The sequence below is a fragment of the Pimephales promelas genome, chromosome 8 (assembly GCF_988280905.1).
Source record: "Pimephales promelas chromosome 8, fPimPro1.hap1.1, whole genome shotgun sequence".
Classification (NCBI taxonomy): Eukaryota; Metazoa; Chordata; class Actinopteri; order Cypriniformes; family Leuciscidae; genus Pimephales; species Pimephales promelas.
The window spans coordinates 8,120,839-8,147,825 of NC_142776.1; the positions used below are offsets into that span (position 1 = coordinate 8,120,839).

At 38.7% G+C, this 26,987-nt stretch overlaps 2 protein-coding genes across 4 annotated transcripts in view; one reads left to right on the plus strand and one right to left on the minus strand.

Moving 5' to 3' along the window:
• The window catches only part of col5a2b (collagen, type V, alpha 2b), a 36,532-nt gene extending 22,200 nt beyond the window's left edge, over positions 1-14,332 (plus strand). The window contains exons 47-54 of the mRNA XM_039689441.2: positions 253-306; positions 1,084-1,191; positions 1,275-1,328; positions 1,430-1,537; positions 1,855-2,179; positions 4,963-5,150; positions 5,233-5,475; positions 13,554-14,332. Coding sequence (XP_039545375.2) covers positions 253-306; positions 1,084-1,191; positions 1,275-1,328; positions 1,430-1,537; positions 1,855-2,179; positions 4,963-5,150; positions 5,233-5,475; positions 13,554-13,700 — 1,227 coding nt within the window. The 3' untranslated portion in view covers positions 13,701-14,332. The remainder of the gene's footprint in view (positions 1-252; positions 307-1,083; positions 1,192-1,274; positions 1,329-1,429; positions 1,538-1,854; positions 2,180-4,962; positions 5,151-5,232; positions 5,476-13,553) is intronic.
• A 76-nt stretch (positions 14,333-14,408) lies between these two features.
• The window catches only part of gulp1b (GULP PTB domain containing engulfment adaptor 1b), a 58,547-nt gene continuing 45,968 nt past the window's right edge, over positions 14,409-26,987 (minus strand). Inside the window, exons 6-13 of one of the 3 annotated variants that reach the window (XM_039689437.2) lie at positions 24,664-24,801; positions 24,455-24,571; positions 21,857-21,943; positions 21,427-21,609; positions 19,803-19,935; positions 19,341-19,435; positions 18,653-18,663; positions 14,409-15,079 (exon numbers count right to left, since the gene is read on the minus strand). In XM_039689437.2, coding sequence (XP_039545371.2) covers positions 15,058-15,079; positions 18,653-18,663; positions 19,341-19,435; positions 19,803-19,935; positions 21,427-21,609; positions 21,857-21,943; positions 24,455-24,571; positions 24,664-24,801 — 786 coding nt within the window. In that variant the 3' untranslated portion in view covers positions 14,409-15,057. The remainder of the gene's footprint in view (positions 15,080-18,652; positions 18,664-19,340; positions 19,436-19,802; positions 19,936-21,426; positions 21,610-21,856; positions 21,944-24,454; positions 24,572-24,663; positions 24,802-26,987) is intronic. The other 2 variants (XM_039689436.2, XM_039689439.2) reach the window with 2 other exon arrangements.

Below are 26,987 nucleotides of genomic sequence, written 5' to 3' on the forward strand. Positions count from 1 at the left end.
TTTTGAAGAACGACTGGAACCAAACAGTTGTTTGGCACCATTGACTTCCATAATAGAACAAAAAATTACTATGGAAGTCAATGGTGCCAGAGGTTCAATCGTTCTTCAAAATATCTTCCTATATTTTCATTTTTGGGTGGAGTATCCCTTTAAAAAAATAATCTTTGCATAATGTAATACAATGAAGAAATGTCTTTAATCTTGTAGCCTTTTTTATAGATATGTTTTTTCTTTTGTTGATTTTGCTGACAGGGTGCAAGAGGCCCACCTGGTCCTGATGGTCAGGCCGGAATCAGAGGGAAAAAAGTAGGTCTGCCTTTTCACATATTGGTACACAACTTCAGTAGTAGCGCAAATCTATCTATATATACTGTATATATATATATATATATATATTAAGGGAAAAGAATAAATATGATTTTTTTATTTTAATTCAATGTATAAATAATATTATTAACATATTCAAATGTTATTATTTAGAATTAATAATAACATATTAATTTGTCAAAAGTCATGCTTTGGCCCTCTTGTGAATTCCAGCCCTCTGGTTGTAGAAATACCTTTGCAATACTCAATTCTGATTAGTCTATTTGTGGCCAATTATTTATTTATATTAATTTAATACTATATTTTTCTCCCATTTTCCTGTGCAAGCCATTTTCTACATAGATGCATCATGCCTTTTAATGAGATTTCATGTCTTTTATGTCACTCCACAGTCTCTTTCTTCACATGTATTCAAATAATTTAAACCTCAGTCAACATATTATTTTTAATTAATTTTTTTAAAATAAGTTATTGCCAAACATACGTGACCCTTCTGCATTGGGGTCCTGTTTTTTAGTTGTTGTTTTTTTGTCCTGTGAATATTGATAATAAACAGCTAACTATACATTATCCTTTTCATATATTAAATACAATTTAATAATAGCAAAATAGACATGAACACTTCAGACAGTAAAAAAAGGAGAACCTCTGGCTGCATTCACGTCATGTTGTAATTACCGTAGTTTCGAGATGACAACATGTGATGTTGTTATATGTGAACAACCCACAGCAAAAATATCTTCTAATCAACATTAGGGACCACAAGGACCGATGGGAGACACGGGTGACAAAGGAGAAGCGGGTGAGAGAGGTCAGAAGGGCCATCGTGGCTTCACTGGACTCCATGGGCTACCTGGAACATCAGTACGTATAATTGACAATATGTCACCTGTCACACAATACAATATCCATGCCTTAATATTTATCTGTCAATCATTTCCTTTCAGGGTGCTCCAGGGGATGATGGTGCTGTAGGAATCATTGGACCAAGTGGGCAAAGAGTGAGAAACAGATTGAAATGTCACTCAAGATTGATTTCACAAAGCACCAGCAATACATGTCCCTGTTGAAGATAATTTAATTTTAAATGTGTCAATGTTAGGGAAACCCTGGCCCTGTCGGACCACCAGGAAAAGAAGGAGATGTCGGTCAACCTGGAGCACTGGGGGCTCCTGGATCTCGAGGTGACCCAGGAGAATTTGGACCAGAGGTGAGGCATGATATCATGTGTATATCATGTGGATGTTTGTTAGATGAGATCTTCCTGTTGATACAAAAACAACTTAAACCAGCCTAAGGAACTTAGCTGGATTAGAGAGCTTTGGGCATTTTTCACATGGGAAAAATCCAATCTCTGTCTATAATTTATACAAAGCCTTTTTTTCTTGTCTCTTTTGGCAAATGTTCCATCTTTAATGACTCATAATCAGATACATTGTACTTTGTGATTCATAATCATGATCAGATGTGGTTAGATGTTTAAACACTAATGTTCAGCATAAACAGCATTCACCCATCTGTCTGTAGGGACCCCCCGGAGAACCCGGCCCACCTGGACCCCCAGGTTCTCCTGGCCCTCCGACAGCTGCCGTAGATGACCTTTTTGGTACAAACTTTGACATTGATGTCGAAGCTGAGCAGGAGGAACCCCCACCTTCACTGCCAGAGTTCAATGAGGACGAAGCAAGACCCAATAACGGATCTGATGCAGTTCGGGGCAACAGTGAGGTTCACTTGTCTCTTAAGAGTCTGGGAAGTCAGTTGGACAGCATGCGCAGTCCTGATGGCACTCGCCAATATCCTGCCCGCACGTGCCAGGACCTGAAACAGTGCTATCCTCTGAAGAAGAGCGGTGAGTGTGATGAATACACACATTTTACAATTACAGTTCAGAATGCTTTCGTTGTACTGACCCTGATCAGCTACAGTATGAAACAGTCCTGGTTTGCAATTTATGATACATCTACAGTCACCAAAAATTAAGTATTTACTCATGCTGTTCCAAATCCAAATTACATGTGTGTGTGTGTGTGTGTGTGTGTTTTTTTTCTTTGTCTCATTTGGCAGTAATATTATTCAAACATCCAAAATCCCTCTCCCCTGGGGAGTCCCTCTCCCCATTCATTTGCATTTTAAGAAAAAGAGCTACCTGGACAAAAATAAATTCAAAATAATTCATTTTCGTGTTACACAGAAGAAAAGTAGACCAAATGGGTTTAGAATCACACAAAAAAACTGATTTAGTTATTATTTCGTGCTGTTTAAAACTAGGGTTGACAATAGAATAAAAGAATTATGATTACTCTCATTATTTATAATAATATGAACATTTCAGTGTTAAATGAGTTGTTCAGTTGTATAAACCATATTTAATTAATATCTTAAATTAACATTTTAGTTGTGACTTTCCTACAAAATTCATTTTGTACAGTCTTTTTTACATATTCTGCAACTGTTCTGAGGATCCAAAAAAAAAACCTGTTTAAACCTTTATGGCTTTTCATATTTTTTTTACAATATCATGGAAAAAACATACATGCTTCAGGCCTTCAACCACAGATAGTCTGGGGAAAAGGATTATGGGTTATAACATCTTTTATATAATTGACTAAAGTACGCAACACCAGCAGGCATTGAGTGAGAAAATAATCTTCTGCCTATTCAGTGAATGAATAATTTGATTCATTGAATTAAACACAGCGTTCTTTATCAGAAATCTACAGGAATTGCCTTAAATGAAGTGAAAGAATTAGGAAACCACAGCCACTAACCAATATATAAGGGTTATGTAATATTTAACAGGATATATATACAGTATTCCCGACCTTTCAGGAGAATTCATACAGACAAGTCAAAGCAAGATTCAATTATGTCAGGAATAAAACAAACACAGCTGCCCACAGTAAGAATGGTTGTACCATATCAGAAAACAGATGTGCAGTCATCTCTCAAAGAGCTGAATCGTGATCCAGATGGCTTGGATTAGCCCAGACCTCAAACCACATAAATGCTATGTGCAAGTAGTTTGATCGAAGAATAAAAACCTACTTACGGATTTTTTTACAATTTCCTACCAACACAATTGAAAATAAAAAATGAAAATTTCACGATGATTTACTCACCCCAAGGCCATCCAAGATGTATATGACTTTCTTTCCTCAGACAAAGAGAAATTAAGGTTTTGGAGGAAAACATTCCAGGATTTTTCTCCATCTAATGCAAGTGAGGGGTGCCCAACGTAGACTATTTTTGATGGTTCGAAATTCATATCAGGTTCAAATGGGTCCACACAACCCCAGCTGATGAATCTAGTGAATCAGTCATTTTCAGAAAAAGATAAAAGAAATGCTTTTCAGCTACAAATGCTTGCCTTGGTCCACCTCTGCAAAGCTCATTCACATTACAGTTGAGTTCACGACCTCTTGCGTGACGTACACTCACCTAAAGGATTATTAGGAACACCTGTTCAATTTCTCATTATCTAATCAACCAATCACATGGCAGTTGCTTCAATGCATTTAGGGGTGTGGTCCTGGTCAAGACAATCTTCTGAACTCCAAACTGAATGTCAGAATGGGAATTTTGAGCGTGGCATGGGGCCGGTCTGAGTATTTCACAATCTGCTCAGTTACTGGGATTTTCTCGCACAACCATTTCTAGGGTTTACAAAGAATGGTGTGAAAAGGGAAAAATATCCAGTATGTGGCAGTCCTGTGGGACCACTCATTACAACCGAGGTATGCAGCAAAGCATTTGTGAAGCCACAACATGGACAACCTTGAGGTGGATGAGCTACTACAGCAGAAGACCTCACTGGGCACCACTCATCTCCACTACAAATAGGAAAAAGAGGCTACAATTTGCAAGAGCTCTCCAAAATTGGACAGTTGAAGACTGAAAAAATGAGTCTCGATTTCTGTTGAGACGATGGTAGAGTCAGAATTTGGCGTAAACAGAATGAGAACAATGATCCATCATGCCTTGTTTCCACTGTGCAGGCTGCTGGTGGTGGTGTAATGGTGTAAGGGATGTTGTCTTGGCACACTTTAGGCCCCTTAGTGCCAATTGGGCATCGTTTGAATGCCACGGCCTACCTGAGCATTGTTTCTGACCATATCCATCCCCTTTATCCCATTTCCATCCTCTGATGGCTACTTCCAGCAGGATAATGCACCATGTCACAAAGCTTAAATCTTTTCAAATTGGTTTCTTGAACATGACGATGAGTTCACTGTACTAAAATGGCCTGCAAATCAACAGATCTCAACCCAATAGAGCATCTTTGGGATGTGGTGGAACGGAAGCTTGGATGTGCATCCCACAAATCTCCATCAACTGCAAGATGCTATCCTATAAATATGGGCCAACATTTCTAAAGAATGCTTTCAGCACCTTGTTGAATCAATGCCACGTAGATTTAAGGCAGTTCTGAAGGCGAAAGGGGGTCAAACACAGTATTAGTATGGTGTTCCTAATAATCCTTTAGGTGAGTGCATACATGATGGGATGGTCACGTGACATAGGCCACACAAGAGTCATTATAATCCAGTGATATACTGTATATCCAATAATCAATGATATATGTGAGGATCTCACTGTTTTAAAAGTACATCTCTCTTTCTCAATGTATCCCAGGTGAGTATTGGATAGACCCGAATGAGGGCAACCCTAGAGACGCCATCCAAGTGCACTGTAACATGGAAATGGGGGAGACCTGTATACCTGCCAACCCTGCCAGTATCCCACGCAAGAACTGGTGGACATCACGCTCCAGCTTACCAAAACCAGTCTGGTTTGGAGCAACCATAAACCGGGGAACTAAGGTTAATGTGATTACAATGGTGACCATCAAAAATATTTGCCCTGTACATGTCACTTAACTGTATATGTCCTACTCCTCTTCAGTTCACCTATGGAAACAAAGAGGCATCCGCTAACATGGTATCAGTCCAGTTAAGGTTTCTCCGGCTTCTGTCAAAAGAAGCAGCACAGAACTTCACCTACCACTGCAAAAACAGTGTGGCCTATAAAGATGAGAAGAACAGCAATCTGAAGAAGGCTTTAGTCCTAAAAGCTTCTGATGGACAGGACATCAAGGCATATAGCAGCAACCGTCTGAAGTACACCGTCATCTCCGACGGATGCTCCGTATGTTTCGATTCTTTTAAGACTTCTTTTAAAAGCATAAAAAAATATTCTTCTAAATTTTTGACTGGTAGTGTACATTTAGACTAATAAATACCTTCAATACTGAGACAGTGATGCTAAAAAATGTATATTTGCTATATAAGTTCACTCTGATGATTGTACTTGTGTTGTTTGGTGGAAGTAGGTGTTCTTACATGGCCCTCTATCAGAATCCAGAGTTTTGGGAAGATTGGAGAAAATTAATTTTTCACCCAAAAAAAAAAAACGTAAGGGGTACCACTGTCGTTTTTTTTTTCGGGCCGAATTTTTGAGTTTCGATATCTCAGCTCTGGAAGGGGCTAGAGCCTCCATTTTTGCACTCAGGTGTAAGTCTCATGGCCCTCTATCAGAATCCAGAGTTTTGGGAAGATTGGAGAAACTTAATTTTTCGCCCAAAAAAAAAAAACGTAAGGGGTACCACTGTCGTTTTTTTTTCGGGCCGAATTTTTGAGTTTCGATATCTCAGCTCTGGAAGGGGCTAGAGCCTCCATTTTTGCACTCAGGTCTAAGTCTCATGGCCCTCTATCAGAATCCAGATTTTTGGGAAGATTGGAGAAACTTAATTTTTCGCCCAAAAAAAAAAAACGTAAGGGGTACCACTGTCGTTTTTTTTTCGGGCCGAATTTTTGAGTTTCGATATCTCAGCTCTGGAAGGGGCTAGAGCCTCCATTTTTGCACTCAGGTCTAAGTCTCATGGCCCTCTATCAGAATCCAGATTTTTGGGAAGATTGGAGAAACTTAATTTTTCGCCCCAAAAAAAAAAACGTAAGGGGTACCACTGTCGTTTTTTTTTTTGGGCCGAATTTTTGAGTTTCGATATCTCAGCTCTGGAAGGGGCTAGAGCCTCCATTTTTGCACTCAGGTCTAAGTCTCATGGCCCTCTATCAGAATCCAGAGTTTTGGGAAGATTGGAGAAACTTAATTTTTCGCCCCCCAAAAAAAAAACGTAAGGGGTACCACTGTCGTTTTTTTTTCGGGCCGAATTTTTGAGTTTCGATATCTCAGCTCTGGAAGGGGCTAGAGCCTCCATTTTTGCACTCAGGTCTAAGTCTCATGGCCCTCTATCAGAATCCAGAGTTTTGGGAAAATTGGAGAAACTTAATTTTTCGCCAAAAAAAAACAAAAAACGTAAGGGGTACCACTGTCGTTTTTTTTTTCGGGCCGAATTTTTGAGTTTCGATATCTCAGCTCTGGAAGGGGCTAGAGTAGAGCCTCCATTTTTGCACTCAGGTCTAAGTCTCATGGCCCTCTATCAGAATCCAGAGTTTTGGGTAGATTGGAGAAACTTAATTTTTCACCCAAAAAAAAAAACGTAAGGGGTACCACTGTCGTTTTTTTTTCGGGCCGAATTTTTGAGTTTCGATATCTCAGCTCTGGAAGGGGCTAGAGCCTCCATTTTTGCACTCAGGTCTAAGTCTCATGGCCCTCTATCAGAATCCAGAGTTTTGGGAAGATTGGAGAAACTTAATTTTTTGCCCAAAAAAAAAAAAACGTAAGGGGTACCACTGTCGTTTTTTTTTTCAGGCCGAATTTTTGAGTTTCGATATCTCAGCTCTGGAAGGGGCTAGAGCCTCCATTTTGCACTCAGGTCTAAGTCTCATGGCCCTCTATCAGAATCCAGAGTTTTGGGAAGATTGGAGAAACTTAATTTTTCGCCCCCAAAAAAAAAACCGTAAGGGGTACCACTGTCGTTTTTTTTTTCGGGCCGAATTTTTGAGTTTCGATATCTCAGCTCTGGAAGGGGCTAGAGCCTCCATTTTTGCACTCAGGTCTAAGTCTCATGGCCCTCTATCAGAATCCAGAGTTTTGGGAAAATTGGAGAAACTTAATTTTTCGCCAAAAAAAAAAAAAACGTAAGGGGTACCACTGTCGTTTTTTTTTTTCGGGCCGAATTTTTGAGTTTTGATATCTCAGCTCTGGAAGGGGCTAGAGCCTCCATTTTTGCACTCAGGTCTAAGTCTCATGGCCCTCTATCAGAATCCAGAGTTTTGGGAAGATTGGAGAAACTTAATTTTTCGCCCAAAAAAAAAAAACATAAGGGGTACCACTGTCGTTTTTTTTTTCGGGCCGAATTTTTGAGTTTCGATATCTCATCTCTGGAAGGGGCTAGAGCCTCCATTTTTGCACTCAGGTCTAAGTCTCATGGCCCTCTATCAGAATCCAGAGTTTTGGGAAAATTGGAGGAACTTAATTTTTCGCCAAAAAAAAAAAACGTAAGGGGTACCACTGTCGTTTTTTTTTTTTCGGGCCGAATTTTTGAGTTTCGATATCTCAGCTCTGGAAGGGGCTAGAGCCTCCATTTTTGCACTCAGGTCTAAGTCTCATGGCCCTCTATCAGAATCCAGAGTTTTGGGAAGATTGGAGAAACTTAATTTTTCGCCCAAAAAAAAAAAACATAAGGGGTACCACTGTCGTTTTTTTTTTCGGGCCGAATTTTTGAGTTTCGATATCTCATCTCTGGAAGGGGCTAGAGCCTCCATTTTTGCACTCAGGTCTAAGTCTCATGGCCCTCTATCAAAATCCAGAGTTTTGGGAAGATTGGAGAAACTTAATTTTTCGCCCCAAAAAAAAACGTAAGGGGTACCACTGTCGTTTTTTTTTCGGGCCGAATTTTTGAGTTTCGATATCTCAGCTCTGGAAGGGGCTAGAGCCTCCATTTTTGCACTCAGGTCTAAGTCTCATGGCCCTCTATCAGAATCCAGAGTTTTGGGAAAATTGGAGAAACTTAATTTTTCGCCAAAAAAACAAAAACTTAAGGGGTACCACTGTCGTTTTTTTTTTCGGGCCGAATTTTTGAGTTTCGATATCTCAGCTCTGGAAGGGGCTAGAGCCTCCATTTTTGCACTCAGGTCTAAGTCTCATGGCCCTCTATCAGAATCCAGAGTTTTGGGAAAATTGGAGAAACTTAATTTTTCGCCAAAAAAAAAAAAACGTAAGGGGTACCACTGTCGTTTTTTTTTTCGGGCCGAATTTTTGAGTTTCGATATCTCAGCTCTGGAAGGGGCTAGAGCCTCCATTTTTGCACTCAGGTCTAAGTCTCATGGCCCTCTATCAGAATCCAGAGTTTTGGGAAGATTGGAGAAACTTAATTTTTCGCCCCAAAAAAAAAACGTAAGGGGTACCACTGTCGTTTTTTTTTCGGGCCGAATTTTTGAGTTTCGATATCTCAGCTCTGGAAGGGGCTAGAGCCTCCATTTTTGCACTCAGGTCTAAGTCTCATGGCCCTCTATCAGAATCCAGAGTTTTGGGAAGATTGGAGAAACTTAATTTTTCGCCCAAAAAAAAAAACATAAGGGGTACCACTGTCGTTTTTTTTTTCGGGCCGAATTTTTGAGTTTCGATATCTCAGCTCTGGAAGGGGCTAGAGCCTCCATTTTTGCACTCAGGTCTAAGTCTCATGGCCCTCTATCAGAATCCAGAGTTTTGGGAAGATTGGAGAAACTTAATTTTTCGCCCCAAAAAAAAAAACGTAAGGGGTACCACTGTCGTTTTTTTTTCGGGCCGAATTTTTGAGTTTCGATATCTCAGCTCTGGAAGGGGCTAGAGCCTCCATTTTTGCACTCAGGTCTAAGTCTCATGGCCCTCTATCAGAATCCAGAGTTTTGGGAAAATTGGAGAAACTTAATTTTTCGTCAAAAAAAAAAAAACGTAAGGGGTACCACTGTCGTTTTTTTTTTTCGGGCCGAATTTTTGAGTTTCGATATCTCAGCTCTGGAAGGGGCTAGAGCCTCCATTTTTGCACTCAGGTCTAAGTCTCATGGCCCTCTATCAGAATCCAGAGTTTTGGGAAGATTGGAGAAACTTAATTTTTCGCCCAACAAAAAAAAACGTAAGGGGTACCACTGTCGTTTTTTTTTTCAGGCCGAATTTTTGAGTTTCGATATCTCAGCTCTGGAAGGGGCTAGAGCCTCCATTTTACACTCAGGTCTAAGTCTCATGGCCCTCTATCAGAATCCAGATTTTTGGGAATTTTGGAGAAACTTAATTTTTCGCCCCAAAAAAAAAACGTAAGGGGTACCACTGTCGTTTTTTTTTTTCGGGCCGAATTTTTGAGTTTCGATATCTCATCTCTGGAAGGGGCTAGAGCCTCCATTTTTGCACTCAGGTCTAAGTCTCATGGCCCTCTATCAGAATCCAGAGTTTTGGGAAAATTGGAGAAACTTAATTTTTCGCCAAAAAAAAAAAACGTAAGGGGTACCACTGTCGTTTTTTTTTTCGGGCCGAATTTTTGAGTTTCGATATCTCATCTCTGGAAGGGGCTAGAGCCTCCATTTTTGCACTCAGGTCTAAGTCTCATGGCCCTCTATCAGAATCCAGAGTTTTGGGAAGATTGGAGAAACTTAATTTTTCGCCCCAAAAAAAAAACGTAAGGGGTACCACTGTCGTTTTTTTTTCGGGCCGAATTTTTGAGTTTCGATATCTCAGCTCTGGAAGGGGCTAGAGCCTCCATTTTTGCACTCAGGTCTAAGTCTCATGGCCCTCTATCAGAATCCAGAGTTTTGGGAAAATTGGAGAAACTTAATTTTTCGTCAAAAAAAACAAAAAACGTAAGGGGTACCACTGTCGTTTTTTTTTTTCGGGCCGAATTTTTGAGTTTCGATATCTCAGCTCTGGAAGGGGCTAGAGCCTCCATTTTTGCACTCAGGTCTAAGTCTCATGGCCCTCTATCAGAATCCAGAGTTTTGGGAAGATTGGAGAAACTTAATTTTTCGCCCAACAAAAAAAAACGTAAGGGGTACCACTGTCGTTTTTTTTTTCAGGCCGAATTTTTGAGTTTCGATATCTCAGCTCTGGAAGGGGCTAGAGCCTCCATTTTACACTCAGGTCTAAGTCTCATGGCCCTCTATCAGAATCCAGATTTTTGGGAAGATTGGAGAAACTTAATTTTTCGCCCCAAAAAAAAAATGTAAGGGGTACCACTGTCGTTTTTTTTTTCGGGCCGAATTTTTGAGTTTCGATATCTCAGCTCTGGAAGGGGCTAGAGCCTCCATTTTTGCACTCAGGCCTAAGTCTCATGGCCCTCTATCAGAATCCAGAGTTTTGGGAAGATTGGAGAAACTTAATTTTTCGCCCAAAAAAAAAACATAAGGGGTACCACTGTCGTTTTTTTTTTTCGGGCCGAATTTTTGAGTTTCGATATCTCATCTCTGGAAGGGGCTAGAGCCTCCATTTTTGCACTCAGGTCTAAGTCTCATGGCCCTCTATCAGAATCCAGAGTTTTGGGAAGATTGGAGAAACTTAATTTTTCGCCCCCCAAAAAAAACGTAAGGGCTACCACTGTCGTTTTTTTTTTCGGGCCGAATTTTTGAGTTTCGATATCTCAGCTCTGGAAGGGGCTAGAGCCTCCATTTTTGCACTCAGGTCTAAGTCTCATGGCCCTCTATCAGAATCCAGAGTTTTGGGAAGATTGGAGAAACTTAATTTTTCGCCCCCCCAAAAAAAAACGTAAGGGGTACCACTGTCGTTTTTTTTTCGGGCCGAATTTTTGAGTTTCGATATCTCAGCTCTGGAAGGGGCTAGAGCCTTCATTTTTGCACTCAGGTCTAAGTCTCATGGCCCTCTATCAGAATCCAGAGTTTTGGGAAAATTGGAGAAACTTAATTTTTCGCCAAAAAAAAACAAAAACGTAAGGGGTACCACTGTCATTTTTTTTTTCGGGCCGAATTTTTGAGTTTCGATGTCTCAGCTCTGGAAGGGGCTAGAGCCTCCATTTTTGCACTCAGGTCTAAGTCTCATGGCCCTCTATCAGAATCCAGAGTTTTGGGAAGATTGGAGAAACTTAATTTTTCGCCCCCCCAAAAAAACGTAAGGGCTACCACTGTCGTTTTTTTTTCGGGCCGAATTTTTGAGTTTCGATATCTCAGCTCTGGAAGGGGCTAGAGCCTCCATTTTTGCACTCAGGTCTAAGTCTCATGGCCCTCTATCAGAATCCAGAGTTTTGGGAAGATTGGAGAAACTTAATTTTTCGCCCCCCAAAAAAAACGTAAGGGGTACCACTGTCGTTTTTTTTTTCGGACCGAATTTTTTAGTTTCGATATCTCAGCCCTGGAAGGGGCTAGAGCCTCCATTTTTGCACTCAGGTCTAAGTCTCATGGTCCTCTATCAGAATCCAGAGTTTTGGGAAAATTGGAGAAACTTAATTTTTCGCCAAAAAAAAACAAAACGTAAGGGGTACCACTGTCGTTTTTTTTTTCAGGCCGAATTTTTGAGTTTCGATATCTCAGCTCTGGAAGGGGCTAGAGCCTCCATTTTGCACTCAGGTCTAAGTCTCATGGCCCTCTATCAGAATCCAGATTTTTGGGAAGATTGGAGAAACTTAATTTTTCGCCCCAAAAAAAAAAAACGTAAGGGGTACCACTGTCGTTTTTTTTTCGGGCCGAATTTTTGAGTTTCGATATCTCAGCTCTGGAAGGGGCTAGAGCCTCCATTTTTGCACTCAGGTCTAAGTCTCATGGCCCTCTATCAGAATCCAGAGTTTTTGGGAAAATTGGAGAAACTTAATTTTTCGCCAAAAAAAAAAAAAAACGTAAGGGGTACCACTGTCGTTTTTTTTTCGGGCCGAATTTTTGAGTTTCGATATCTCAGCTCTGGAAGGGGCTAGAGCCTCCATTTTTGCACTCAGGTCTAAGTCTCATGGCCCTCTATCAGAATCCAGAGTTTTGGGAAGATTGGAGAAACTTAATTTTTCGCCCAAAAAAAAAAACATAAGGGGTACCACTGTCCTTTTTTTTTTCGGGCCGAATTTTTGAGTTTCGATATCTCAGCTCTGGAAGGGGCTAGAGCCTCCATTTTCGCACTCAGGTCTAAGTCTCATGGCCCTCTATCAGAATCCAGAGTTTTGGGAAGATTGGAGAAACTTAATTTTTCGCCCAAAAAAAAAAAACGTAAGGGGTACCACTGTCGTTTTTTTTTTCGGGCCGAATTTTTGAGTTTCGATATCTCATCTCTGGAAGGGGCTAGAGCCTCCATTTTTGCACTCAGGTCTAAATCTCATGGCCCTCTATCAGAATCCAGAGTTTTGGGAAGATTGGAGAAACGTAATTTTTCGCCCCCCAAAAAAAACGTAAGGGGTACCACTGTCGTTTTTTTTTCGGGCCGAATTTTTGAGTTTCGATATCTCAGCTCTGGAAGGGGCTAGAGCCTCCATTTTTGCACTCAGGTCTAAGTCTCATGGCCCTCTATCAGAATCCAGAGTTTTGGGAAGATTGGAGAAACTTAATTTTTCGCCCCCCAAAAAAAACGTAAGGGGTACCACTGTCGTTTTTTTTTTTCGGGCCGAATTTTTGAGTTTCGATATCTCAGCCCTGGAAGGGGCTAGAGCCTCCATTTTTGCACTCAGGTCTAAGTCTCATGGCCCTCTATCAGAATCCAGAGTTTTGGGAAAATTGGAGAAACTTAATTTTTCGCCAAAAAAAAAAAACCCGTAAGGGGTACCACTGTCGTTTTTTTTTCGGGCCGAATTTTTGAGTTTCGATATCTCAGCCCTGGAAGGGGCTAGAGCCTCCATTTTTGCACTCAGGTCTAAGTTTCATGGCCCTCTATCAGAATCCAGAGTTTTGGGAAGATTGGAGAAACTTAATTTTTCGCCCAAAAAAAAAAACAAAACGTAAGGGGTACCACTGTCGTTTTTTTTTTTGGGCCGAATTTTTGAGTTTCGATATCTCAGCTCTGGAAGGGGCTAGAGCCTCCATTTTTGCACTCAGGTCTAAGTCTCATGGGATGACTTGAGTATCCAAATGTATCACACAGTGGATCAGTATACATTCTCATTGGTAGTTTCCACATCACATATTATTCTGTTTTGCATACAATCATCACTTTGTTAAACTTTGTTGCATCGCTGTTTCTGGAAATCATCTCACTGAATGACTTGCGGTCATTTCGCTGCTGCAAATTGCTGCAAATCAGTGTGAATGGTCCTTAAGTTAGTTAGTCCCCAATGCTGATGACAATGTCAAGATTAGCATTCAGTCGGTGTTTATGCAAAAATGCTACCAATGGAAAACCTCACAATTCTCCCTCTTTGTTCCTCTCTCCAGAAACCCAACGGTGAATGGGGCAGGACTGTCTTTGAGTACCGCACACAAACTCTTTCACGGCTCCCGATTGTGGACTTGGCTCCGGTGGATGTAGGTGGCCAAGATCAGGAGTTTGGCATTGATATCGGCCATGTGTGCTTCTCATGAAGTCAAGGATAAAAGCATCATCATTTGGACTGGAGTTCTCAGCCAATACAGTATTTATTGTCAAATGCCGTCTGTAAGGGCCTTGAGGGATTTCTGACCTTTATTTCATGATTATTCATGATGATTTCCACTAGCCTGTGGTGTATGAGTGCATGAGAGACTAAATGGACATTTTAATTTATACTTTATACGCCATGTGTTATTAAAGTATGTGAAAACATTGATTTGAAATGAATTCAAAAAGTCACGTTTTACAAATTTGACGGCCTTGAGTGTCTAACATGTTTGATGTTATGTTGATGTTGTTCACCCTTAAATTGCAGTCATTTCTATGGGATTTTGAAGGTTTGTTTGTGTAGTATTAAACCTACTTTTATTCAGGGTCATTCAATTCCCCGACAGTTCTCTTCCCAATCCCAGTTGACCATACGAGAGAGAAACTGTTGGACGGATGATATCCTTAATTATTAATGAAAACTCTCACAGAAGCCAATGTTGGTCTCATTAAAAGACTCATTAGTCTACGATACACGACACAAAGAAACTCTTTATCCATCTTTTTGTACTCTTAAGAGGGGAGATGGGGCAGCAATTGTTTGTAATGAATTTCAGATTAAATATTTGAAACCCTTTTCAAGTTTTATCATGAATAAACGTTCGTAGAGAAATTGTTAGCTGCTGTTGAAAAAAAAGAGCACAAAGCTAATATGGTGTGCTATCAGTTTTCATTTATTCACCATTAAAGAGCAAGTGATATGCAATCAAATATTAAAACAGCCATCAATGAAAGAGAACCGGATTGGAACATCTGGAAATATAAATGGAGAACCTTAACAATGATTGAACATATGAGAGACCCACCAGTTTTTGATAAATCTATAACCCTGATGATGTTTAGTTTAATAGTTTAGATATTATAATATAACCTTGCACCATTACAACATGAGCAACCTCCTCAGCAACAACTGCAACCACAAATATATTATAATTAATGAATCTTTGTATTTCAAAACGCCATCTAAATTTGGTCCAAACTCTAGAAAAATTCAAGAAAGAGCTATAGCACATTTGGTGTCCATCTCTCTTTTAACAATTCCTGTTTCAAGATTAAGAAGTTAAAATACACAAATCATCAATCTTAAATGTTGATTTTATTATATAAAAATAGAAATGACCTCTACGGACCTTTTTGAGGCTCCTTCTACATTACTCTCGAACTCAATTCAAAATACAAATATTAAATATGTGATTTTTTGGGGGGTTTTGTGGTCAAGAATCACAGCGCGTATAAAAACGTATTTCCAAAATCAGCATCGGCTGTCCACCTGATCCTGGGAAAACACCGTCCCCTCTAAAGTCAGTCCCATTTGGAACCCCTCCTGCCAAAACAACAAATGTGAAATATGAACTAAATTGTGAGCTCAATAAAAACATGTAACAAGGTCAATGAAGAAGATAAATTCAAGCTTAGATAAGACCGTGTGATAACTTTCATTATTAACATTATAACAAACAAAACATCATCACATTGTTTAATGCTAACAGACCAGTTTATGAACATTCAAAATTGTTATCTTTAAAATTTGAACCCCAACAGTGAAACCGGCTTCACATGAAGTGTTGATTCTTTATTTTGTTTCCACTCTACAGCCTAAGAAAGCCGTTCTTCTGCATCTATGGTTGTGAAATGTTGACTTTCATGAATACAGCCAATAGGAATGAGTCTATATCAGTGCATGTTTTCGATACATTTCTTCATATTACACATTGAAAAAAATAAGCTTAGGGCTGAAACTACATCCAGCTTCCATGGTACTGCTTATGTGTGTGTAAACAAAAATTTCATTTAGTCTGAAAAAACAACGAGATGCCATGCATACAATAACCAGCACCACAAAGAATCCGCAACTGCAGAACTAAATGCCTGTCATTGACAAAGTTCACCCCAGCCCTTTGTCTTGGATTAATAAGTCTATACAACTTTCAGCTCAATTTTAATATATTTGACCATAAATCCAGTTCTGCACAATTTATGTAAACTAACCTATTAAATTGTTAGTTTACCCGAAAATGAAAATTCTGTCATTAATTACTAATCGTTCGCACAAATTAAGATATTTTTGATGAAATCTGAGAGCTTTCTGTCCCTCCGAGGTCTACCACTTTGATGTTTCGAAAAGTTCATTAAAGAGATTAAAACTAATCCATAGTCAAATTTTCTGAAGAGACACAATCGTTTTTATATGATGAACAGATTGATTTTAGGCTTTTATTGACATATAAACATTAAGTGAATCTGCTATACACTCGAGATGTGTGAGCTGATGAATGTTTATATGTAAATAAAAGCCTAAATTCAATCTGTTCAAAGTGATCGTGTCGCTTCAGAAAATTTGGACTAAAACGCACAATTCATGTGGATTTGTTTTATGATCACTTTAAAAACATTTTGAAAAGTGCTAGTTGCGTAGCTGTCAATGGAGGGACAGAAAGCCCTTAGATCTTCATTTGTTTGACAAGTTTGACATGAGGGTGAGTAATTAATGACAGAATATTTATTTTTGAGTAAACTATCCCGTTGAAGGTATACTTCACTGTTTTTTCATGTTAAACTACGTATGTGATTCCCTTAACTAAGACGAGTTCATACAGTACATACCTCTGTCGTCTCAGTGCATGCACTCAATCGCTGTGGTATTCTGCCATATAATATAGTTATCCACTTTACACGCTTAGAAAAGCGCAATGTTTTACTTTGTATCACCGTCCTAGTATAGGTCGAGTTCCACTACTCGTGTAACTGTATTTAAATAGGGAAAACGTGGAGGTGTTTGGTCGCTTGTCTGCTTGGCCCGTATTGAATGAACTGGGCTAGTTAAGTGCGATCAAAGTGTCTCGTGTGCCAGAGCGATTGAGCGCACGGACTGAGACGACAGAGGTATGCATCAACTCGTCATTGTTAAAGGAATAACAGTATCCCTTCGAAGGGATAGTTCACTTTGAAATTAATTTTCGATATGTTTTAGCTTACCTCAAGGGCATCCAAGATGTAGGTGTCTTTGTTTCCACAGCATTTTCAATTTTGACATTTTTTGGTCAAACCGGTGTATGTCAGTCATATAATGCAGGTCTGGGGGTCCACGTCGAAGAGTATGCACAGAAAAGTCAAAATTAAACACGAATGACTGGCAAATGTAAGTACGCATTGATGGCCTAAGACACAAAACGAGAAAACGAGAAAACGAACAGTATTTATATCGTTTTTACCTCATGTTAACAGCCATATCCAACTGATCTGAATCAGATGTCCAACTTAACCGTGTCCAAAGTTCCGCAGGAAGTGATCGCTTACGCGTGTACGTCAGTGATGCGCGGGTTGATCTGAAATGAGCGGGTGCCTGCGGTCACCCGCAGTTACGGGTCATCCAAAAATGTTTTTAATGATATTCGGGTCGCGGTCGGTCGGGTCGTTTGAAAAAAGATGCCAATTAAACATTTGTATTAGTACTAGACACAATTTTTGATGAAATATACAGCCCTACACATTATTGGCTGAATAACTGGCACGAAGATAACACACAAGCTCAGTCTAAACAGTTCTCGGTTCTATACTGGTGATTCGAGAACTGCTGTCCCTGTGCATTCGGTAGTACGCAGTATCTATGCGCAGTATCAGCTGCTCGTGCTCATCACTTCTCTCAACAGTCTCGGTTCAGTGAACTGTTGGAGTTACTGGAGTAAAATATAATTCAGGATATTGATTTATTTCGATTCGGAGGCGACTGTCAGGCATGTCTGAAAGTAAGTAACTAACTTGTGGATCAGCACTGACGCAAGACGCGAACTGTTTCGAACGATTCAGTTCGATTTAGTGTACTGGTTCGACCGGTTCACTAAAAAGAGCCGGTTCAAAAGAACGATTCGCTCACGATCATTACAGTCTGCAGAGATGGAGGCGGCAAGAGAAAAGGTGAAGACTGGGGAGTGGAAGCTCCGCAAATACACAAATAGAAAGAGTAAAAGTGTGGGTGACATTTGCTGAAATAATGAAATATGATGACCAAAGTGCTGGCTTTGCCTTTGTTATGTGTAGGCCAGGCCTACGTCTTCTTGCGATGCTGTGTTGTTGCACATCTATGGCCCAATAACGCTCCGATGAGCATTTACTACTTTTAAAAAATGCGGTCAGGAAGCGGGTCGGGTACAATATTTTTTTACTTTTTTTTGCGGTCCGAGTTGCGGGCGGGTAGTTGAAAACGTCGGTCGGTTGCGGTTCGTTTATACATTGACCCGCGCATCACTGGTGTACGTCACTTAGTGTTTACACAGAGATTTCGGAAGTTTTACCTTTCACTGTGAAGATCTAAACATATTTAGATATATGGGAAATCGCAATGGCAGACGATTTTGATAAATCTAAATATGTTTAGTGAAAGTTTTTATTACAACTTCCGAAATCACTGTGTAAACACTGAGTGATGTACACGCGTAAGCGATCACTTCCGGCGGAACGCTCTGACATGGTTCAGTTCGGTTCAGATAGACATCTGATTCAGATCAGTTGGACATAGCTGTGGTTACACGAGGTAAAAACGATATTAATTCTGTTCATTTTCTCACACAAACCGCTCGTTTCGTGTCTTAGGCCATCAATGTGTGGACCCCCATACCTGCATTATATGACTGACAGACAACAACGGTTTGACCGAAAAATGTCAAAATTGAAAATACTGTGGAAACAAAGACACCTACATCTTGGATGCCCTTGAGGTAAGCTAAAACATATAAAAAATGTATTTCAAAGTCAACTATCCCTTTAAGACCATAACACCATTTAAACACAGCAAAACACCATACATAGATACAGCAAAAGTCATGCTTGTAAATCTTGTAAAAGCATATCAAAATACTTGATATACCGTGAGGTGAATCACAAATGAAAGTGTACAAACCATCTCTGCCGCTGAGAGGTTGCGGGTGGCATTAAGGGTGAAAAGAGAGATGAAGATAATTGAATTATTCAGGATTACAGGATTTACAGACACAGGAGTGCAAATGATAGGGTCTAATAATCTCATAACAGGTGGGATGTCCTCAGAAATGGAAACTTCCATAATCCTCTGGATTATTGGAATGGGAATTAAAAACAGTCTATAGTGGGGTGAATGTTGCCAAATACTCCTCGTATGCTTTGGTCTTTTAATAAAGTCTGACAATCATGTTAGCTGCTTCTACTGCTTTTGTCTGTGACACTTTCCCATATCAAGAATTCTGTCATAATCCTATTCAAACCATATCAACAACATGTTCAAAATGATTCACACCTATTTTATAGCATTTCAATTTGGAGATATTGCACATTACGTCAGAGACCAAATTAAAACCTTATGATACATAAACAAGTAGAGCTGTTGTAGAGTTATAGAGAATATAAAGATTGTGCTTTAATTCTACAATATTTAGTAGATGATACTATAAAAATAAAATAGATTTTACAGAATAATATCATGCATAATTTATTGGTACCATATTGATTATCCACCAATATATATTTTTAACATGAACATAATCATATTGATCAGAATTTTAATATGGTTGAATATGTAAATGAACGATTAAAAACTAAATAAATGTGCTTACCTGCATCTCATCTAGTTTGGACTGGATGTCTGGAGTGAAGACAGTAGGTCCACAAATAAACGGATCAAATGGTTCTGCTCCAAACAGGTCTATATCTACAGCACAACCAGACAAAAAGTAGTAAATATTTTGTCTTTAGCAGAAGGGTGCAATCGTTCATGAACCACCCCTTGCAAAGTCTGAATCATAAATTTATATTTATAAATATAATAATATATTATATATAATTAACTCATCACTAAACACATTTGTCAGTGCCTTGGAACTGAAAGTGAAATTCACAACCATTTACTAACAAATGTCTTCATATAACATCTATACACACTGGCTCCATTTGTTTTCAACTCAAATGGACCATTTTATGGAGAAGCATAACATTAGCAAATATGGATTTTGCCTTCAGGTTTTTGAAAATGTAACACATTCATCTAAGTGAGACGGCACAAATAAGGAGCCCCCCACCTCTGTCTTTTGGAAGCAGGTACGGAGATGAGATGCCGTTACAATTCAACCGTCTCGATATTGGAGACTCAGGGGTGAATGGAACCATATCAAATATGTCAGTGGAGGGCGCTCTAGCTTGTATGCTTCCAGCCTAATAACATTGACAACAAAAATATCATTATAAAGGCCTCAGAACCAGCCCAAATGTAAGATATGACTTCATTTGTGTGATAAGCATTTAACTGTAAATCCTGTGTATAGATTTTATTACTATGTGTTCCTTATTTAGGTATTTAGTTCTTATTTATGTGCAAGAAAAAAGAAAGCAGTGGTTCTCAAAAGGTGGGGAGACTTCCCTATTTTTAAAATCTTTCAGCATTCAAATGTACCACATTAATGGCAGACGTGACAACAAATGAGGTTTCTTCTATGTATAGCATTCACTGAGTAGTAAACAAATTCATCCTTCACCCAGGAGTTTGATTACGTTGAACGTCACAACACTGAATCCACCATTTTGTACGACAACCAAATCAGGAGAGTTAGAAGATTAACGTCGGTGGACTTTAACTTGAAAAATGGTCTATATTGACGTCTTTCTGCGATTGAAACAACATACCTTCTGATGTTCATTCATTTTGCGCTATAGCTACTAGGAATTGAGATGATTGGTTCACGTACCGCTTGAACCGAGGCACTACAGACAGCACCAAAATGGTATTTATTGTTCGAATTTCTTAAAGCAGAGACTTTGGGCCCTATCATACACCCGGCACAATGCAGTGCGACGAAAGTTGTTATTTTAAGGGCACATTACTTATATGTGTCTACAGAGCGTCTACAGACACTCTGCTTTTTACACACACCACAAACATGAAAAATATTAAAAATGAAAGGTTTACAATGTAAACGATTATTATTGTGTACATAAAGATATGGTGGAAATTGGCTTGTCCCATAGATGGTCTGCTTGTGAGCTTTAACCTTGCGAATGAGCAGATCCGTTTCCTCTCTGGAGATGCGTGCTGTCTCTTGCAAATTCCGCCATGTAAATAGCAATCCGCCATGATACAAGCGCAACTGGCTTTTAAAGGGAATAGGACATGAGACTTTGATTGGTTTATTGCACGTAAGCCCAAAACACACCCATTATTCATTAAGAGAATAGGGTTAAACCGTTTTAGACCATGCACCGGGTAGGTCGACCATTTTTCCCGTCGTTAAACTAGCAAAAGTGGATTCGAATATGCCCTAAGTGCACTTGCGCCGTTCACAAAACCATTCAACAAAACTACTAATTCTTCTTATTATTTAACATTTGATAATGAGGGGGATGGTGTAAGGTTTTTATTTTAAAAGTGTCACCCCTCCAAAATTGAGAACCACTACTGCATTAAAGAAATAGTTCATCCATTGCTATATTGCATTGTATGGAAAAGAGTATAGTCTGGACATTCTGAAATCAAAGAAAAAAGCCATTCAGGTTTGGAACCACGTGAGAGTAAATGATAGATTTTTCATTTTTGGATGGACTATTCCTTTATGAATTAAAGATTCAAATTAAAAAAGAGTAAGATTGTATACTGACTAAGTGAATCGCATGCAAAGTGAACTGTGTTATTTTTGTGTATGAGACATTTACACGAGGTCGTGGCACGATGTAACCACTTGAGGACTGTAATTGGGTGGGCTTAGCAGGAGGAGGGGTGAGCAAGCTTGCTGATTGGCTGGAATCGGGTGAGCTGACAGGCGTTAGAGTGACAGAGGAGATCTCTAGGCTGGACAGTGATGTGACATCACCACACCAGGACAAGGCAGACGGCCTCTGCAAAATGTACGGCTCATTAGAGACATTAACATGCAGGTGCTGAAAAAGGGCACTGGGGGTTGAGGGGGAGAGAGAGAGAGAGAGCAAAAGATAGATTGGAATAACGAAAAGGGGGAAACATGTGGTGTAGGTAGATAGGAGAGAAAAACAAACATTTTAATGAACTAAAAGAGAGCTGAATCATTGAGATTGGAGCAGCATCCAACTGGAATGATAAGCAAGACTCATTTCCTACTGAACGTACTTGTGAGCAGCGAGGATCCATCAGCTGATCCTCCAGCTCTTTCAGCTTCTTCTTCAGTTTTGAGTTCTCCATCTCCAAATCCTGAATCTTCAATTAACATAAGCACATATTGAATAAAAAGATTCACATTTTTATTTGTCAATCACATGCAAACATTTTACATAAGTCTTTGGCATTTGGGACAACCCACAGCCTGTTAACAGGATTATTCTGGTTAGATTAGTCTATCTTTAGTCGTATTTACACTTCAAAGAAAGCTGGATGTAAGCAGCATACAGTATATTATGAAAAGGAGCATTTTTACAGATATTGTAATGCAGCATACTGGAATATAAATCAGGGAAGCAGTCAGCAGACAGAAAAGACCGTTGTTGAACAAACATGTTTCATTTAAGTTTATCAACTTTGTCTTCGATATTTATCCTAAAAAAGAAACAATTGTTGACATGTGCCTGTTGCACATGTGAGCTCTGCTTTTTATATTTCAGCAGCACCTATATTAACAGGTTACAGTATCCAAAATTGACGCATAAGCCATGAGGATTCACAGATTGAAATTGGCAAAGTTTGTAGAATGAAACTTTTTAAAGGAAGCCTGTTTATTGACAACAACTCAAATATCAGACCCACCCCCCTTCCCAAACCCTTGTGTGCACCAGTCTACAAAAAGTTCTCCCCATATCTCCCCAACTACGATCACATCCACATTTTTTCCCCCAAATCAGTGCAAAACAACCGCAAGCCTTCCTCTATGTTGCAGTTTGTTGACATGTTCCTATAAGAATCAACTCTCAAATCGGTGGGTGTTTCTTTTTACTGCGAGCCCTTTTATGTCTCAGGGGTTAACTTTTAATTCAAAGACAACATGAACAAAATCTTGGAAACTTTTTATCATGCTTTCATCATTTACTTTTGCCACTTTTCAGAACTAAGCTTTTTTTCTTTGAATGTGTGAGACTTCTGATGCTGCGTTCACGTGCTATGGAAAGTAGGATATTTTCCACTTGTGAACTGGTATTTACCAGTGTGTTGCGTTCAAGTGCTTTTGTTGTCGTAATGTGGTAAAAACATGGAGATCCAGACCTGTTATTTAGCTAAAACTATTTTAGATTGCTTAAGTCATCTGCAACAGCAAGAAAATGATTTATCAAAACTCAAAAGGTAAATAATATGCCATATATTTTCTAGATCATGAATAATATAAATTTTTACCATTCACGACTCTTGCGTTGCTCTCCGCCATTTTTAAAAGTTTAAAGGTTATCTCATCTCGGCAACTCGTCCATCAAAATATTCTACGAGTTGCCCAGTGGAAAATACCCACATGAGGGGGTGTTCATGTGCATTTTCCACGTCGGCTTTTAATATTTACCATAATTACCATAGCACATGAACACAGCATGATTCCTCAGCTGCTATAGGTAAATAACTACAACAATAACAATGTGCAGTAAATGGCAAAACTATTCACGCTACAAACCAGTGTTCATAATTATGACATTAAAATATTAAGGTAAGAAATACCAGTTTAGAATATGAAGCATGCAGTATAACAAGCACAAAATAACTGAAAGAGGATTAGCTAGACACATTCAATTTACAAATTCAATTGACAAATGGCTGCACATGCACATGCATCCATCAAATAATATTCTATTGGTTTACCCTTGTCTTAGACCCACACTTAATCTTAAACTTTAAAATCTGTAATAAAAAATGAATAATTACAAATCCCCCTGTGGTAAAAATCAAGTTTATAATGTTTATATGTGATGTTTTCAATATGCTTTAAGACAAACCATGTGCAAATTCATAAGTCAACACCATTGCTGAGTATTTTCTCTTTAAATTGCAGTGAAAAAAAGATATCACAAACTACCTTGTAACCAATCACGTCAACATGTGATCATCAACAATTGGATCTTTGAGCAGTATGAGTGAGTGGAGGTGGGGCTAATTTGCATATTCATAAAACGCTGTGTATTAAATGAGGAAAGGGTGTAGTTACATTCAAGCGATTAAAAGGTATCGATAATTTGTTTTCAAGGAAAAAATGTTTAAATATGTCATTTTTGTGATCAAAGATAAGTTTTAAGGGATATAATTATTTTCAGGTGGACTTTAAGCTGATTTGACGAATTTCTGAAGAAAACGAACAAAATCAAGATAAACATCAAGCATACTTCTATTGTTTCCTTTCTGGTCAGACCGTAATTTAATTATGCAAAAAAGTTGTTTTTTTCTGTATTTAGGATACACATGATCTAGCAATAACAGTAACCTCAGCAAGACAAAAGAGCCATTTTATTTAAAAAAATCTTAAAAATGTCATTTTCACCACCATAATTTCCATCACAGAAAATTAACACAATATAAAATCGAAATGTTGGGAATTTGTATTGCATTAAGAAATAAATGACAAAATTCTTTTACAAAATAAATTAGTGAAAGGTATGTTTAGTATGGCCAGAAGTACCCAAGAATCATCCTGCTATGAGCGTGTTCGTGTGAGAATGAAGAATTCTGGGCACATATCTGCATCTCGAACGTGTGTGTGTGTGTGTGTGTGTGTGCAGTAATCCATGAACATAATCTTACTCGTTTCTGAAGGTTTCCAATCTGTTTCCTCGTCTCTACATCTTTTCCACCAGACTCTAGGAACTTTTTGTAGGCGAGATCAAAGGCTTGTCCGATAGCAAGAGTGATCTCCTCCGCCTGGGTAAGATTTGCACACGTTGCAATCAATAAACAAACCATATTTCTACTGTATGTAACATTTGTTAGGTATCACAAGCTTATTTACTTACACATTTTTCACTGTCAAACACGTAACACAGGTGTTTCTTCGTCTCGGGTTCTGTACAGATAAAGGTGAAGATTCTTTTATCTGTTTTGTCATCTGCACAGAAGGACATTCTGTGAAGTTGGCAGTTATGCTGCATCTCCTGGAACAAGAAGGACAGTTGAACTGAGATGAAAGGTTCACTGGAATGACTGACCTATTTTGAAGCAAAAAGCAACAAATCGAAAACTTTTTTTTGTTGCTCAGGGGTTTAAATTTTTAAGGCTCTTTCAACAATGTTGATTTTTTTTTTTCAGTTGTTTCTCCCAAAATTAACCAACGAGAGAACAAATTTATACATTTTTAACATTAGCATATTTCACATGCATGAGAAGCACTTATTATTTACACTCACCTAAAGGATTATTAGGAACACCATACTAATACTGTGTTTGACCCCCTTTCGCCTTCAGAACTGCCTTAATTCTACATGGCATTGATTCAACAAGGTGCTGAAAGCATTCTTTAGAAATGTTGGCCTATATTGAGATGCACATCTAGGGCACGAAGCTCCCGTTCCCCCACATCCCAAAGATGCTCTATTGGGTTGAGATCTGGTGACTGTGGGAGCCATTTTTGTACAGTGAACTCGTTGTCATGTTCAAGAAACCAATTTGAAATGATTCGATCTTTGTGACATGGTGCATTATCCTGCTGGAAGTGGCCATCAGAGGATGGGTGGTGGCCATAAAGGGATAGATATGGTCAGAAACAATGCTCAGGTAGGCCGTGGCATTTAAACGATGCCCAATTGGCACTAAGGGGCCTAAAGTGTGCCAAGAAAACATCCCTTACACCATTACACCACCACCACCAGCCTGCACAGTGGTAACAAGGCATGATGGATCATTGTTCTCATTCTGTTTACGCCAAATTCTGACTCTACCATCTGAATGTTTCAACAGAAATTAAGACTCGTCAGACCAGGCAATATTTTCCAGTCTTCAACTGTCTTACAAATTATAGCCTCTTTTTCCTATTTGTAATGGAGATGAGTGGGGTCTTCTGCTGTTGTAGCCCATCCACCTCAAGGTTGTACGTGTTATGGCTTTGTTGTGTTACTCTTCTATCAGCTTGAATCAGAATTTTTATTAACTCATTACATAGAGACATAGTTCTCGCTGAACCATTCATTTAATCTGCCCTTATATAACATATTGTAAGCAAAATTGCAGATGCTTCTCGGTGTATAAACGCATGGGACACTGGACACTGCGATTTCACTGGAATGAAAAGTGATAAACTAGAGGATTTTTCTGTGCTCAAGAACATTATGTTTTTGCTTTCAGCCACTGATAACAGCCTCAACCAGCTCTCAAAGCATTCAAAATAACATTTTCCAGCATGAACAAAATGAAAACTCAGCTCAGACTGCTCAACAACTAGAGATGCTTCCTTGAAATAGATACATTCCTGCCTAGAGCTGTTTCAAAAACTGATGAGGATATGTCATACCCCTCAGCACCATCAAACAGACAATATGACTATTAACTGATTACAGTATTGACACTGTAAACCCGAATAAGTTGTCCAATGTTTTTTGAGGCAATTTGAATTTCTTAACTTAAAAATTTTGAAGTAAGCAGAACTGTCAGATTTGTATTTTGTATATGCGCAATTGAATTACTCTTGGCTTAAATTATTTGGGCAAGCTAACTTATTAATTTCACTTAAAATTATCATGTAAAAACTTAAATATTTTTAGTAGTGGAAACTTCAGAAATTCTGTAAATTCTAACTTGCTAATTAGAAACACTATGCTTTGGGGTGCATTAGTATACCATAGCAATTGCTGAATGAGTGTGGCAATATAGAAAATGTAACATACAGTATTTCTATTCTCAAACTAAGATCATGCTCTATGATGAAAAAAACCCAAAAAACCCAACAATAAATCTTCCACAACATTAATCTTGCACAAAAAAACATTATAACGCTTAATTTCAGCAATTCCACCCCTTCGATTGTCATGGCAAAGCATGCATGGAAATAGAAATCCCTGCCCAGTTCCAGTTAAACTTGAGTTTGTCTAGAAAAGACTCAAAAAACAACGAAACAATTCAGATTACTTAAAATGTGTCAGTTTTGTGAACTCAAAAGAAAAAGAAAGTTCTATATACTCATAAAAGTTAATTCGACTGAACTAACTTGTTTAATTTAAATCGATCTTACTAAAACCAATTACTGATTTGGAGCTTTAAGGTTTACATAATATATGTTAATTTTCACTTAAATATAAGTGTGATCTCCTTCCTGTAAATTAGATTTCATGAGGATCAATTTTGTGAT